At 39.6% G+C, this 15,050-nt stretch overlaps 3 protein-coding genes across 3 annotated transcripts; all 3 read right to left on the bottom strand.

The window, feature by feature from the left end:
* Positions 1–3,256: 3,256 nt before the first annotated feature.
* Positions 3,257–4,366, bottom strand: LOC137977297 (uncharacterized). Its single transcript, XM_068824538.1, has one exon. It carries the CDS (start codon positions 4,364–4,366, stop codon positions 3,257–3,259), a length of 1,110 nt encoding a protein of 369 aa, XP_068680639.1.
* Positions 4,367–4,381: 15 nt separating this feature from the next.
* Positions 4,382–5,485, bottom strand: LOC137977296 (uncharacterized). The gene has a single exon (XM_068824537.1). It carries the CDS (start codon positions 5,483–5,485, stop codon positions 4,382–4,384), a length of 1,104 nt encoding a protein of 367 aa, XP_068680638.1.
* Positions 5,486–5,511: 26 nt separating this feature from the next.
* LOC137977295 (uncharacterized) lies at positions 5,512–7,140 on the bottom strand. Its single transcript, XM_068824536.1, has one exon. The coding sequence runs from the start codon at positions 7,138–7,140 to the stop codon at positions 5,512–5,514; it is 1,629 nt and encodes a 542-aa protein (XP_068680637.1).
* Between the last annotated feature and the right edge of the window lie 7,910 nt (positions 7,141–15,050).

Genomic DNA, 15,050 nt, shown 5'->3' with positions numbered 1-15,050 from the left:
CCAAAACTGCAGTCGCTGGTGGAAAGGTGTTCTGCGGAATTTCTGCCTCAAGAAGAACTGCCCTGGCGTCATAGCAGGCTTGTGCTTCATTTAGGTTCGTCATTTGATCAGAATGGATGTCCCAAAAACCGGGAAATTGTTTCAAAATTCTGGATTCATGATTAGCCGTGAAAGACACAAAGGTCGCAACGAAAAGTGAAATGTGAAGCGGAAAAAATTAAGGTTCACTGAATGACAGGTTTATTACAAGGAAAAAAATTGTGTTTGAACGCGTTTCCCAAACTAAAATGTGGTGTTCCAATTTAGGGAAATTCAGAGCACAATCACCTGAAAAATGGCTGTTTTTTTCAGTGTAAAATGAAAATCAGTCTCGCAAAACAGCTTTTTTTTTAAATACAGGTTTTGAAGTTTCGACGGAAATGAGTGTAAAATTGGCAGAAAATGAAACGTGGAGCTTCCAAAATCACCTCTTAATTCCAAGGATAGTTTTTTGTAGTTTCCTCTGAATCTTAAAATTGTGTTAAAACTCACCGGGAAAGTTTCTCTGTTTGCAAGGAATCACAAAATTCTTCCAAGCAACTTCCTATTCTTTACCCTGAACTCCATTCCAATGTCTGAGCCACGGGTGAGAAGCCAAATGATCTTCAGAATTTCGTGTCCCAAGAGTTTTCCCCTCAAAACTCAGGAGAAGATTCAGAATTTCTGATCCCCCTATGAACACAACAGAGGATTCAGAATTTCTGATCCCCCACAAAACACAGGAGAGGATTCAGAATTTCTGATCCCCACAAAAACACAAGAGAAGATCCAGAATTCTGATCCCCCACGAAAGGCCCAAGAGGATTTGGAATATCTGTTCACCCAAACAACCTGAGAAAGGATTTTTATTTTTCTCTCTGGCCAATCTGAGGCTTAACTAGAGCACTTGAGGACCGATTGTTCAGCCATATAAACTTTATTCAACAGAAAGAGTTAGAACCAGTGCAGTAACATTAAATTTCATTAGTGCAGGTTTTAGTTCTTGCAGCCCACCTGAATTATGTCTAGTCAATTTGAAGTTATAACCAATAATGAATATCAGTTGCGACAATTTAGAGTTTAGAAGTACACTGTGGACATGTTTTGGATGAACTACATCCATCGTCAGTACAAGTAACAAAACCCCACAAGTGGGTGAGAAACAAAATTATCAATTTTGCTGACGAATTCGATACGCCCAGATTACAGTAGAAGTTGTTTCGTTGTTCACGGTCCTTTAACACCATCGGTTTCAAACACAGGCTTATCACAGTTCCATTTTATTCAGTAGCATACGTGACGAGGAGTGCGTTCGAAATCTAAGAAATATGTATGTCCTCATAGGTAATAATTACAAAGCAGAAACAAGGTCTTAAATATCAAATGTATAGTTACCCGGTGGCTTCTCGATCTGCTTCCGCTTACAACGAAAATGTTCACAATCTAACGAGCTACTGTGACGTAAGCCATTATAAGTTTAGAATCTTCATATCACAGTGATTAAGTCATTAGCGTTAGTCTCAAACGACACACTCCCCCGCTCGAAGAAAAAAAAAATTTCTTTTTTTTTTTTTTTTACAGATTTTGAGTTAATGATCAGAGTCAACAATCGATTAGTTTGATTTGTCTCTATTCTATTGTCCTCTTCTGGCAGTAATACTATACGACGGTGGACAGCTCGTTCAACAGTGACATAACCTCTCCCATCGTATTTAGTGACAGGTTCACCTGGCCTGGGATTCTTGTACTGTCCCCTGATTTGGTTTGAGTCTTGCATCAAGACGATGTCTCCAACAATCATATTGTGTTGTGCAGTGTGCCATTTTTGTCTAATAATAAGGCTGGGGAAGTAATCTCTTGTCCATTTTTTCCAAAAGCTGTTAACGATGCCTTGAATGAATGCAAATCGATGTTGTGGGTTGGATGTAAATTTGAAAGGTCCACTTGGCACTCTGGCAGTTGATCTTCCTAGTAAAAGGTCGTTGGGACATAAATATGTTCCATTATCGGGTGATGTTGGATGTGTGCCAATGGGTCTCTCATTAATCAAATTTGCGATCTCAAATAAAACTGTCTGTAGCTCTGAAAAGGTCAGAATGCTTTCATGGATGGCTGCGGCCATAGCTCTTTTGACTGATTTTACAAGAGCCTCAGAAACTCCGTTTTGCCAGGGAGCATCAGCTGTTGTGAATTCCCACTGGAAACCTTCTATGTTTCCGAATGCTTTTAATTCTTCCCAGTCCCATCCTTTGGTAACACTTTTCAGTTCTTTATTAGCTGCAACTAGCTGAGATCCGTTATCGGAGTAAAGTTTGAATGGATAACCTCTTAATGAAACAAATCTTCTCAACACCATTAAAAACTTTTCAGTGCTGTAATCCGCTGTAAGATCTAGATACACGGCTCGTGTTCCTAAGCAGTTGAAGATAACTCCGTACGCTTTTCCTGTCGTTCGTTTTCTTACTTCATCTTTAATCTTGAAGGGACCAAACAAGTCAATAGCTGTGCAATGCCAGGCTGGAGAGGGCTCGAGTCTCTCTCTCCTCTGGAAGTTCTCCCATTACTTGCTCACTTAGTTTTTTATCAAGCTTTCTGCATATGATACAATTGTATTTGATTGATTTCGTCATCTTAAGTAGCTTTGTAATCCAGAATTTGGAGCGAATTTTACTGGCAGTTGTTAATACTCCGTAATGTCCCCTGTTATGGACATATTCTGCGTAGAGACGTGAGAAGCGATGCTCATAGGGTAATAATATAACTTCGCTTTTGTTGTAACTCATTTCCATCCAACGGGTGGCACGACCTCCCACGACATATATTCCATCTTTACGTAGGCGAGGACATAGACGTTTGTATTTTCCTGCCTTGAGTTCTTCGTGCATGTTCCTCTGAGCTTCTTTGATCCACAGATCTTCAGCCTTCATGAGATCTTCTGCAGTGGGTTCCCTTTTGACATTAAAGAATGTAGGTTTCGAATCTGTGTGATACATCGACAAAACTCGCGCTGTCACTCGTAGCAATCTCTTATAGTTGGAATAATTGTTTATGTTAATTCTGGTTACTATATCGTCCTTTATAACTGCAGTCGCAATTCTTACGGTTTTCACCATGTTCGGTAATTGTTGTTCAGCGTAATTACGACTTATTGGCCATTCACTCTCGGGTTGGTTAAGGAATGTGGGTCCATCCTGCCAACTACTACCAAAACCAAGCTCGCTCGCTTTCTTGCCTCTCGTTAACCAATCGGCAATGTTATACTCGCTTTCGACCCAGTACCAATCTTTAGGATCAGTGCCTTCTTGAATTTCCCTATGCGCGTCGCGGCAAATGTGTTGAAACCATAGGAATCCTTTTGAATCATAGCATGCACTATTTGGGAATCAACGATATGGTAGAATTTCTGGAAATGATATCTGCACTGCTGTTGTACGAGCACTTTTAGTCGTTTGTTGATTATTGCTCCGCATAGTTCTATGCGGTCAATAGACATCTTCTTAATTGGGGCAAGGCGGTTTTTGGACAGAATCAGGCTACTTTTAAACAGGCCACCCTTTAGTTCCCATCTTACGTAAGCACATGCGCCGAAGGCTTGGCTGGATCCATCGCTAAAGATAATAAATATTGGATCTCCGACTGTATCACGTGGCTTCATGCGTCTTTTAAATTTGACATTGTCCATCTCATGTAGTTCTTTGAAGAACATTATCCAATCTCGCTTATTCTCCTCCGGAATAGGATCGTCCCAGTTCATCTTGATGTCGCTTGCCCATATCTGACGCATCATTATTTTCGCTCTCACTGTGAAAGGTCCTGATAATCCGAGCCGATCGTAGATGCTATTAACTTGTGAAAGAATAATGCGTTTCGTTAGCTGTTCTGTAATTTCGTAGGGGAGCGGATTAGTCTTTGAATCTGTTTCGATGCGCAACTTGTGTTTCTTACATGAAAAGTTTAGTTTAACTTCAAAGCATAAGTAATCCTTGACTGGATTCCAGATTATTCCGAGGACTTTCTCTGTCGATGTATTTGGCTCGCTAGGTATAGCCGTTTTGTCTTGATTTATAGGATCATCTGAAAATATCCAGCCCTTGACTTGGAATCCACCCTTCTTAATCAAATTCTCAATATCGCTGGCAATTGTTTTCACTGTTGGTAGGTCCTCAGTGCTGTCAATGATGTCATCCATGTAAGTATTATCTTGGATAATTTGTGCTGCTTGTGGGTACCTTTCTCTTCCCATCTCAGCGGTTTTTCTTAGGGCTACTGTCGCAATGGTGCCTAACGGCTTATCACCAAATGATACTCTTTGTATGATATATGTATCTGGTTCTCTCGTCGTGCCCATACCTCGCCATAAGAATCAGTGGGTGTGCTGATCTATTGGCTTCGTCTTTACGGTATGGTAAATCTTCCTGATATCACCCATCAATGCTACTTGGTTCTCCCTAAACCGTATTAATACTCCCACTAGATTGTTGAGTAGATCTGGACCTTTTGCCCAATATTCATTAAGTACATGGCCCATGTACTTAGCGCTACTATTGAACACTATTCTACCCGGTGTAGACTTCGAATCTGGTTTGAAAACTTCATGATGCGAGATATAATGTATGGGGCCTTTGTAACTGTTTAGTTCTTCTTTACTGAGTTTACGGGCAACATCCCTTGCAACCATATCTTTTATTTGCATATCGTAAATTTTGGCGTGCTGAGGGTTCTTGAGGAGCCTTTTCTCCGTAGAGATCAGCGTTGCCACGGCTACTCGCCTGTTATCTGGGACTGCAGAAGGGTTTTTGATCCAAGGATATTCTGCAATCCATCGACCATCCTGATAGTCATATTCGAGATTTTTGTCGATCAGCTCAAGTTCTCTTTCCTCTTTAATGCTGTACTCTTTACTCCAAATGGGACATCTCCCGCATTTACACCCTCCACAGCGGGGTTTACACTCGATTCCAAGATTTTCGATGTTGTAGAAATCCTCTACGTTCGCTTTCATAACATGAAGGACTTTTACATCACTGAGATTAGGTTTCACACTGGTTTCCTTGATTAATGGGTGTGTTCCTCCTATGCATCGGCCGAAGCGATTCTTCAGAAGCAGCAAGTGTTCTGAGTTTTGCTCTCTCTCAGGGTGAAATCCAGCATATTCATAGCCTATTAGGACATTGATTGCTCCGGTAGGGCGCAAAATTTCTTCCTTTGAAACGTTTTTGAACAATTGCACTATACCATCAATATTTATGCTTTGAATGTCTGAGGTGATCTTGTCGATGCCATAACCGTCAAACTCGACAATTTGGCCTTTTTTGTCAATGAGACATAGCCGGTACTTTTCTGATGCAATCTTCTCGCTTTTCGCACCCACTTTTACGATAGACAGCTCTACCCGTATTCCCTTTAGTTTCTCTTCCCGTGCCCTTTTGTTTGTGATGAGTGATATGGAAGCCGCGTTGTCCCACATGACGTTTATGTATCCTCTCTTTGTTTTTATTCTTGCAGTTGCAGGAGACATGTATCGATTTGTGAGTTGCTGCAGATATTTGCTGACGCTGTGACTTCTTTTCTTTCCTCGTGGATGGTTCTATGATGTTTTCCCGCGCAGTCGTTTATGCCACAATTTCCTTTTCTTTTACAATCATGTATGCGATGTCCTCTTTTCAAGCATGACCAACACGCACCCTTTTCCTTTAACATTCTTTTTCTTCCATTTACTGATTCGGACAGATATAATTTACATTCACTTGTCCAGTGCTCAGCGTTGTTGTGGAACAAGCATTTAGAATAATTCGATTGTCTTTCGTCAGTGTATTCTCTCGCGGTTGCATGGTGCGCGACTGCTTTAGACATTGCCGTGTTGGAGTTGTAAGCCCGAAGTGCGGCACAATCATATTCTATGGCTCTCTTTTGATTTAGTAAAAATCGTAAAAGGCTAGGAAACTTGTTCATCTTGTCAACCATACTTGCATCTGAGCTGACTGATTGAGCCCACTCTCTCCTTATATCCATCGGTAATTTCCTTTCTATAATGCTTACAGAACTGGTCGTTGTAATCTCTGCCTCAAGTCCAAGTCTTCTTAGGTCTCTGTATCCGTCCTCCAACATGTTTACAAATTCGACGAGTCGTTTATCTTCTCCTTCTCTGATGATTTTGGTTCGCCGAATACTGTCAATGATCACATCTGCAACCTTGGCGGGGTCTCCGTTCTTATCATCGAGGCGTTTCCACATTTCGTTAATGTCATCGTCTACACTCTTTACTGTTTCGTAAGGTTCTTTACCGAGACAGGATCGTAAGACGTACGAAACATCGCCTTTGTCTAAGGTGGGCTCAAAATGCCTTTGGAAATCTCTTTTAAACTGTGGATATTCTCGTATTTCACCATCAAATTTGGGCAATTTTATTTTCTCCAAGCTAAGGTTGGTCGTTTTTTCCTTTATCGCTTGCTTTGATTCCTTTAGTTGTTCATCTTTAACAATTTGCACATCTAGTTTTTCAATTATCCCGTTGTACTTTCTTTGAATATCGTGAATCCATCTGATTTCAGATTTTGCTGATTCTTGTGTCAGCAAATTAAGTAGCTCCTTATTAGTTTGTTTGCGTTCCTTAAATGCTTCTTCAAGTTGGAGCTCAAATTTTTGGATGGTAGAGATCGTACCCTTATCTGATTCTAGGATGTTGATAACGCTTTGGCACGATGTTTCAAAAACAACTTGTGCCGTGCTTCTTCTTATAGCTGTTTGATCAATTATTCTCTGTATTTGCTCGCGCTCTTTGTTTCTCACTTCTTCATGCTCTGCTTCTGCGCGCTCTCTAGATTCTATTGCTACTATGTCGTTTATGTAACTCATCTTCATAGTCATAGCTTCCGTGAATGATTCTTGGACTTCCGTTATCCAGTTATCGGCAGTTTCTACTTCTTCGTCAGTCAAATACATGGCGTATAAATCGTGTTTGCTTTCTAAGAGTCCCCATGCTTCTACCAGCTGAGAATAATTGCTTTCGATAATCTCTCTGTTTCTCTTGTCAGCGATAGATTTGAGAAGCTCATTCCTTTTTCTTGTGAATCTTCCTTTAGCAGATCTTCGGATGATTTTTGCTTCTTCCACGGCCGACATCTTTTTGCCCACGGAGGTTTTACTATTTGCTAAACGGATTTCGAATGTTTCATTGTTCACGATCCTTTAACACCATCGGTTTCAAACACAGGCTTATCACAGTTCCATTTTATTCAGTAGCATACGTGACGAGGAGTGCGTTCGAAATCTAAGAAATATGTATGTCCTCATAAGTAATAATTACAAAGCAGAAACAAGGTCTTAAATATCAAATGTATAGTTACGCGGTGGCTTCTCGATCTGCTTCCGCTTACAACGAAAATGTTCACAATCTAACGAGCTACTGTGATGTAAGCCATTATAAGTTTAGAATCTTCATATTACAGTGATTAAGTCATTAGCGTTAGTCTCGAACGACACAGAAGTATGCAGCTATAAACTGTACACAATCCTGTACTGCACTGATGTATGTACCTCAAAATCACAGCAGTAAACGGAGAACATTTGTTCAGTACTGAACAGTACCTACATACAGTATTAGGACAAGAAAGTTTGTAATTGCCCAAAACCGTTAGATTACTCACTCCACTTTCTCTGCCAGAATTAGCCTGCTTTATGCAATAATTTTATGAGAAATTATAATTTTTATTTTACAAGCTTAACAAGACCTAATATAAAATAAGTAAACATGGAATATGAAACACAGTACTGCAATAAAACAGAAACCGAAAACATTCAAGAACACTGCTGCACTTCACACCAGGGATGATGATGAGGACAGGAATTAAAATTTATAATTTGCAGTTTCTACTTTCCAGTGGGGCAATGTATTCTATGTAAAGGGTATCTAAAAACCTGCTGCCAAACAGAAGAGGTCAGGGACTTTTGCTTTGCAAAATAGTTCTTGTCCATTCACACAAAACGGTAAGTTACACAACCATGTTAATCGTACGAGTTCACAAGACAAGACTGCGGATCAAATTATTTTTAAAAAAGAACTTACAGATATGGATCCAAGTGCTGCAGTGAAAGGTATCATAAATAACAGGAAGTAAACCCCTTTTAGGCGGCTGGTATGTCGGCTGATAATGTCCACCGCTGGAAAATGAATATTTGGCTGAGAAGTGAAGGTTCTAGAGCAAAATGAGATTTTGAGAAAAATCTCTCAGCAACTGTACCAGCAAGCCAGGAAGGGCTTTAATTACTTTATAAACCTCCCATTCAATTTCACAAAAAAGCAACAATTTGATCGAAAAATCCATTTATGTGAATGCTTGCAACTGATGTAAGAAGTACATTTGATTGAATTAATTAAGTTAATTATTACTGTGATTGGACAAAAACTTGACAACCTGTCATGTAAAACAAATGTTTAAATTTTTGCAAAAAACATTATCGCTGAACAAATATCAACGCAGATGGGGGTATTGCATGATAGGTGTCCACCACATGATGTAAAGTAGCCAATAAAATCGTGCAAAAATGAATGGGTGGGTTGTAATCAATGCTACTCTTCCTGTTTTAACCTAGCATACTCATCTTGGAGATGTTTCCTGGTAGATGGCAGTAGTCTGCTGTCCTCAGTTAATGAAAATGAACATAAGATAATGCAAGTTTTGGGAAGTTCATCAACCCATGGAGTCTGCCTTTTGGGCACATCTTGGGGACTCCACTTCCCCTTAAAAGATCCTTTCCAGTAGTGGACCTTCACCTTATCTTCAGTCACTTCAAGAACCTTTCCAATTACTGGCACTTTATCATAATTGGTCAGGTAGACTGCCACAAAAGTTCCCACCTCAATGTTCTGCAAGCAGTCATCAACAGCTTCGACTGGGTTTTCCCGCTCTCGTGATGGCCTGTATTGTCCAGTGTAGATCTAAACGAGATTCCATAGATCATGGTAATTGTAATAACTATGTGCAGATGTGTATAATTCAATTTTCTTGTAACCAATTTCATTTTTACAAGTACATGTATCAAGGTGTAGGGAAGAATTCTGGGCCACTTTCTCGTTCTCCTCTTATAGCAAAATTATACTAGGTCCTAGGTTAGTATAGTTATATTTGACACCTCAAAAATCTACGGGATACACATAAACTGTGCCAAGCCTGTATTTGGTACTCATGATACATGTACTAACCATCACTTGCCATAAACAATGAAACACACCTGTTGAGTCTCCACTGTTTCTCTGTCACGCATGGCTTGCAAATTATCAGGAATGGTGACAGCCTCAATCACTGGCCTCTGCACTTTAGAACAACCTTGAAGAATTTCTAAAGGCCACTCCCAGTGATCAGGAATCTCCAAAGGTTTTTCAATTTCCTGCAGCCACTGAGCCCATGCCCTTGACACTCCCAAAGGATGATTTTCCTCAAATTTTTTAAGGTCTCTCTTCAAAGCCTCCACATCAATCTTGTTTAGCGTGGACTTTACAAGGCTGGGTTTCCAAGCGCTTTAATAAGCAAGCGACATTAATGACTGCTTATTGTCTTCATCGCTTTTTTATGTCAGTCGTCTCGCTGCGAAGGGCATTAGCTTTTGATCTCATTATACCGTAATAAACATTGCCGAACGCATTTGTCCAATTGCTTCTTTATTTGAGTAATCTCAATGTGAACAAAGAAGCATTTAAATAATACTTGATGACCTACGTTCTACAAAACAGAGTTTCGTCCATCTAGAGATTAAATATAGGGCTACATCACTCGGAATTTCGGGCACAGTCGTGATAAATCTCTCGTTAGAACCCGCTAGCAGAGATTTTTTTAAATTTTATCCCTTTTCTGTCTTCTTCAGTGATGGGGTTCGACTGTAGTACTTGCCTATTTGACAAATAAGATTTTAAATTTCAAATCATTTTATAACTTCAATTGGTGTCTTACTTGTTACATGTAGGTGAAAGAGAAGGAAATCAGTCTCAAAGAGCTCAAGGAGGCTAACAATGTTAGGGCCCTTTCACAAGTGAAGGAGGCCGTTGTGAACTTTTTTCAATTTAAACGCTGGGAGGAGGCCACAGATAAATTTGGTGATGGTGTTTGTTCAGAGAGGCTTCTGTGGTTTAAGGTAAAGCTCATGGTTGCATCATGTTACATGTCAAAAATATTATCACCCTGAAAAAGGTACGGTGTATTCTACCTTGATTGCCTGAGGGCAGGCAAATTTATCCTTGAATTTTAGGATGCGTGGTTAAGAACTGCGAACAATCATTTTCATGTAACAAGCGTTGGATTGTTGGGATTGTAACTATTTTCCATACAGGGTGTCACACTTGGTTATAAAGATATGCCAAACATTGCAATACAGAGACAAAAGCAGCTCTAAGCAAATTAAAAATAAACACTCCGCCTTAAGTTTACATTCCGCCGAAGCTTGACTTGCGTAGCCACCAGTGTGGACCACAGATATCATGATATGTCAAACTGGATTGAAACCAGCGAAAAATGCAGAAAGAAAACATCTTCCAAACCGTTTTCCACCTGAACACGAGAAGCGTTGACTGTATAAGAACTTTCGTTGATATGAAGTATGGCCATGTACCCGTGTTGAGCCACAGAAAGCATGCGAAAAATGAAGCCTCGCTTATGTTCAGGTGAGTTAACCTGGGTTGAGCCTGCAATCCAATGGAAAATCAGTACCTGGTCAGTGGTCAACATAAAAAAATAACAGCTCACCTTAGTGAGCTTTAAGCTTGGTCACGTGAAACTGGTCAGCGGATACCTTGTTTTGACAGGTGTTTAATATCAAAGATGTATGCTGTAAACTAGCATGATACCGGTCAGATTGGCATACATGGAGGAGTGGACGTACGGACAGACGTAAGTAAGTACGTACTTACGGTTGATGACGTCATGGCTTTAAAACTAAGATGTCTCGCATCGATGGGTTACCATATTTTCTTAACAATGGTGCTACATGCGCGCAGAGCTCCGCTATTATTATTTCTAATAATTATTGCTTGATAGAAACGGCTGAAGCGGTGCAATGCCTTAAAACACTCAAGCACTATAGCAGAGGCTGACAAGGCAAGATATTTGCCCTGCATGAACAATGAGTTTATGTCTTCGGGAAGAATCCATAACAGATGATTCTGATAATTGTGACCAAGGAGACTCAGATTCAGATGTTGATGCACGAAAGCAAGAATTCTCTGCATCAGACCTCTTCCTTGGGGGAGCAGAGAGCTTAATGACCTCATGTCAAGCCTTGCCAGGAAGGTAACTCGGAGAGGAACTCAGAGAAGTGCCAGCATGACCCTAAGACGGAGACTTGGTGCCAACTCCACCCGCCCTGCACCAGAATTTGCACTAAGCTAAACATTATTGCTTTTAAAGTGCACCTAACCTCAATTATTTTGTGACCAAGACAAATTGGTCTCACAAGCTGCTTTAAAAGATGTTTGCAATCTTTTGAAGCAGTTTGTGATGTCGGATCAGGGATAATATTTTACCCATGAGTCTAGAAGCTCAGTCGTGGATCAGGTGAAAGGGTAAAATTTGCCTGTTGAAAAAGGAGAGATTTTCCTGAGCAACACAAAGATATTTGTGGTTAGGTGTACTTTAACAAACAACTCTCTCATTAGTGCACCATATCTTGAAATGCGGAGAAAAAACACCAACATGTCACAAATGTCAAACACTGCATATTTTAAAAACGTTTATTGAATTGACAGAGTGAGCTAGTAATCGCGATTTTGCGACTAACGTGACTGTTTTTGTCGCAAAACTGTAAAAATTCCCTTAGTTGCTTTTGTGACTGCATCAGTCGTAGTTTCGAGCCCTGTATTAATGTGTATATTTCTATAGATCAACTTAGATGCAGAGAGGTCTCCTGAAATCTGACTGCAACGATATTGATTAGCTAAAATGTCACACGAAAAAGAGGTTGTTAGAAGTGAATGATTTTGATCAGTTTACAATTCAACCACGTTAGCAAATTCTTCATTGAATCAGACTTTCTGTACTGTTTTGATAGTTTCGGCATGTCATTGTTTCGCCCTTGGAAAGTCTTGGGCTAGTGATGACAGGAAATGATTATTTGCATTTTTGGAAAGTGAATTTTATCAGAACCATTGTTTTCAATGCCGGAGTAAAAATAAAGTACCTAGCCCAGTAAACCTAGTATCATCTTAAGTGTTCTCAAGCCACGCCAGAAGCAAATCAAATCAGGCCATTTCATATAACGGCGCCGATGGGGTGTGTTACCAGCGGTAATGCAAGAGGTGCTCTGAATTTCAAAATGGCGGAGTTTGTTGTTCAAATTCCCGAAGTAGTAAACGGCATTATTAACTCATCGTGAGGCATCAAAAAAGAGCTGAACGGAAAGATTGGTGGGGAATTGTTACAACTTACCAGAGCCATAGTGAAGAAACATACCTTGCCTCAAGAAAGGGCCTACAAGTACCATCTTGCTCAGGCCGCTCGTACGTTGTCACGATCAGTTGAGTCATGGAACAAATCCATCCTACAAAAACTGAGAAGAAAGCCAAATGGCTCAGCTCTATGGACAGTAAAGTTCGCTAAGGACGTGCCTTTCGAAGTTTATGAATGCTTCAAGGCTGCATGCCTGTCAGAGCGAGGTGGAGGATTGTTGGCAAAAAATACCAAGCATATTGAGGAAATCAGATTTAACAACTTTTCTGATTTAAAGTACATTTTCTTGGAATTGGCTAACAAGTATGGCAAGTGTATAGAGCACGAAAACATCATGTACAAACAAGAGAAAGATAATTCCCACAGCATTGTCATTGTGAATGTAAACCATCCTGCAATAATTTATTACTCCAAAAGGTTGGAGGTGATGCGCTTCAGATGTAGGTATGGTCACTATAATCGTTTTGGTGTACCCCAGTTCAGTTTGTAGTCAATTTTGAACATGGACAAAGTTTCCTTTTTGTGCCCCGGCCTTTCGTTACTGTAAGTTCATTGCTACAAAATTGAAATCCAGATACAACAGTATTTGTAAACAGGGATACTCTGTGTAGGTAAAGGTTACTTTCTATCAATAAATCTTTAAGTCATCAGATTTACACGACCGATCACTCAGCAGTAATCTGGGCGATAAAACACATAAAAATCCACCAAGAAATTTTAGGTTGATTTGGGTGGGGGGGAATGGAACCTGAGAGTAAAGATAAGAGAAAGGCAGTAGGTAGGAACCAGGAGAGGGGAAAAATTTCTGGTATCATGTTAGGCACTACAACCATAAAAATTAATAAGTATGCAGATGTCAAGAGGTCTAATTTGTACTGTGTTGAAACTAGCTTGCTTATGACAAAATTTGTCTTCTTGGGGCCCCCTGCCCCACAAAGATTTAACACCATGGAGGAGTGCATGAGCTCAACTGTCAATCCTGGGCAGGAGGGGGGCTTTTGTGGGGTACCTCAATTTTGCTAATGCATAAAAGGTTCTTGATTGAAATACAGTAAGTTACACAGGGTCTGTGTGGAGCCACCATGCTTCAGGGATTATAATTATTATCTTTTGATGCTATACCTATTGACTATTGGCTGAATTACAGTAGCCTTGAGGCCAGGGAATCTTAGTTGTGATGTATAGTAAATGTTTACTGATAGCACCTAATGAAGCATAAAACATCAAGTACATAATATTATATTGTGTTGTATTATAATAATTGTAGAAACCAAACACCAGAGAAGAAATGTGATCAATATCAATTACTACAACTCGAGTGTTAAGTATTTATGAGTCAATGAGTCAATGAGTCGTGAGTCAATGACTCAATGAGTCAACGAGTTAGTCCAGTTAATTAAACCATAAAATGAAAGCTAATCACTGAAACGAGGGCTTAGGCTTAATCAACAAATTGTTGCTATATTGACTGCGAGTCTCATTGACTCGTGACGCATGACTCATTGACTCATTTGACTCATAAAACATGCGTTCTCCTACAACTCAGGGAAGTAAAACACCAATGTATTCTTCTTGTTAAAAACACTTTATTGAATTTTGGTTAAAGTTACCCTGTGAATGTGTAAATTACATAAATAGGAATGGTTCTACTCAAAATATTGTATGTAGGAAAATAGGCAATATACCAATAGTGGCGAGAAATATAGAATGAACACTTGATAATAATAATAATTATTATTATTATTATAATTATACTCTTTAAACGAGTAAAATATAAATAACCAACTACAGCTACTCAACCAGGGATTGAGACTTACAACACGCTCACCTACATTTAAAAATGATATGAGCCAAGCCGTTGCTTCATCATCCTTCCCGAATGGAGCACCGTCTGCTCCAACAGCAACTCGGAAATGAAAAGGCTCACAACTGAAATGTAATAGGAATGACTCGTCTTGATCAATATGAATATACATTTTGGCAAGCTCTAGCAAATACTCTTCTATTTCCCTGTATACACCATGAACTTTCCCATCTTCCTCTAAATCACTACAGAAATCTTCCTCCATGTCTCTAACATTACCTATATCAACTGATTTTACAAATTGCATTAGCTTGTCATATGGAAGCAACTTTGGCAAAGGTACTCCAGGCATAAACTTTAAGGACACATTTTTATGTGATTTTTTGGGTGTCATTGTAAGGTTTGGGCGTACAGCTTTGTACTTCTCTTTGCTAAGAAGACCTTTACCATACAAAACCTTAAGACTGCGTACCTGGTTTGTTTTACTGCTTTCAAAATCTCTAAGAAGCCTCTCACAAACTTTTGGAACAACCTTTGACATCATTTTATTTGACATGTTTACATAATTAGCTAACCTAACAGGGGTTGATTCATTAACTAATGTTAACCACATTCCATCTAGGGCTGGACCTTTATCTTTACTATCTCCCCCATGGATACTATTGCAAGTATCTATGGTTTCCTTCTTCCTCCTGTTACATGACCTTTTGGCTGGAGGAACCTCGTATTTCTCTGAATTGTCTTCTTTAATACATGTTGGATGCCTGTTCCTGCTCAAAAACTTTCTTTTACCA

This window comes from Montipora foliosa, chromosome 11 (assembly GCF_036669935.1).
Source record: "Montipora foliosa isolate CH-2021 chromosome 11, ASM3666993v2, whole genome shotgun sequence".
Taxonomy (NCBI): Eukaryota; Metazoa; Cnidaria; class Anthozoa; order Scleractinia; family Acroporidae; genus Montipora; species Montipora foliosa.
This window is presented reverse-complemented; position numbering and strand designations above follow the sequence as displayed.

Coding starts and splice junctions, on each gene's coding strand:
- LOC137977297 (XM_068824538.1), bottom strand. CDS start 4,366: ATGGGCACGACGAGAGAACCAGATACATATATCATACAAAGAGTATCA.
- LOC137977296 (XM_068824537.1), bottom strand. CDS start 5,485: ATGTGGGACAACGCGGCTTCCATATCACTCATCACAAACAAAAGGGCA.
- LOC137977295 (XM_068824536.1), bottom strand. CDS start 7,140: ATGTCGGCCGTGGAAGAAGCAAAAATCATCCGAAGATCTGCTAAAGGA.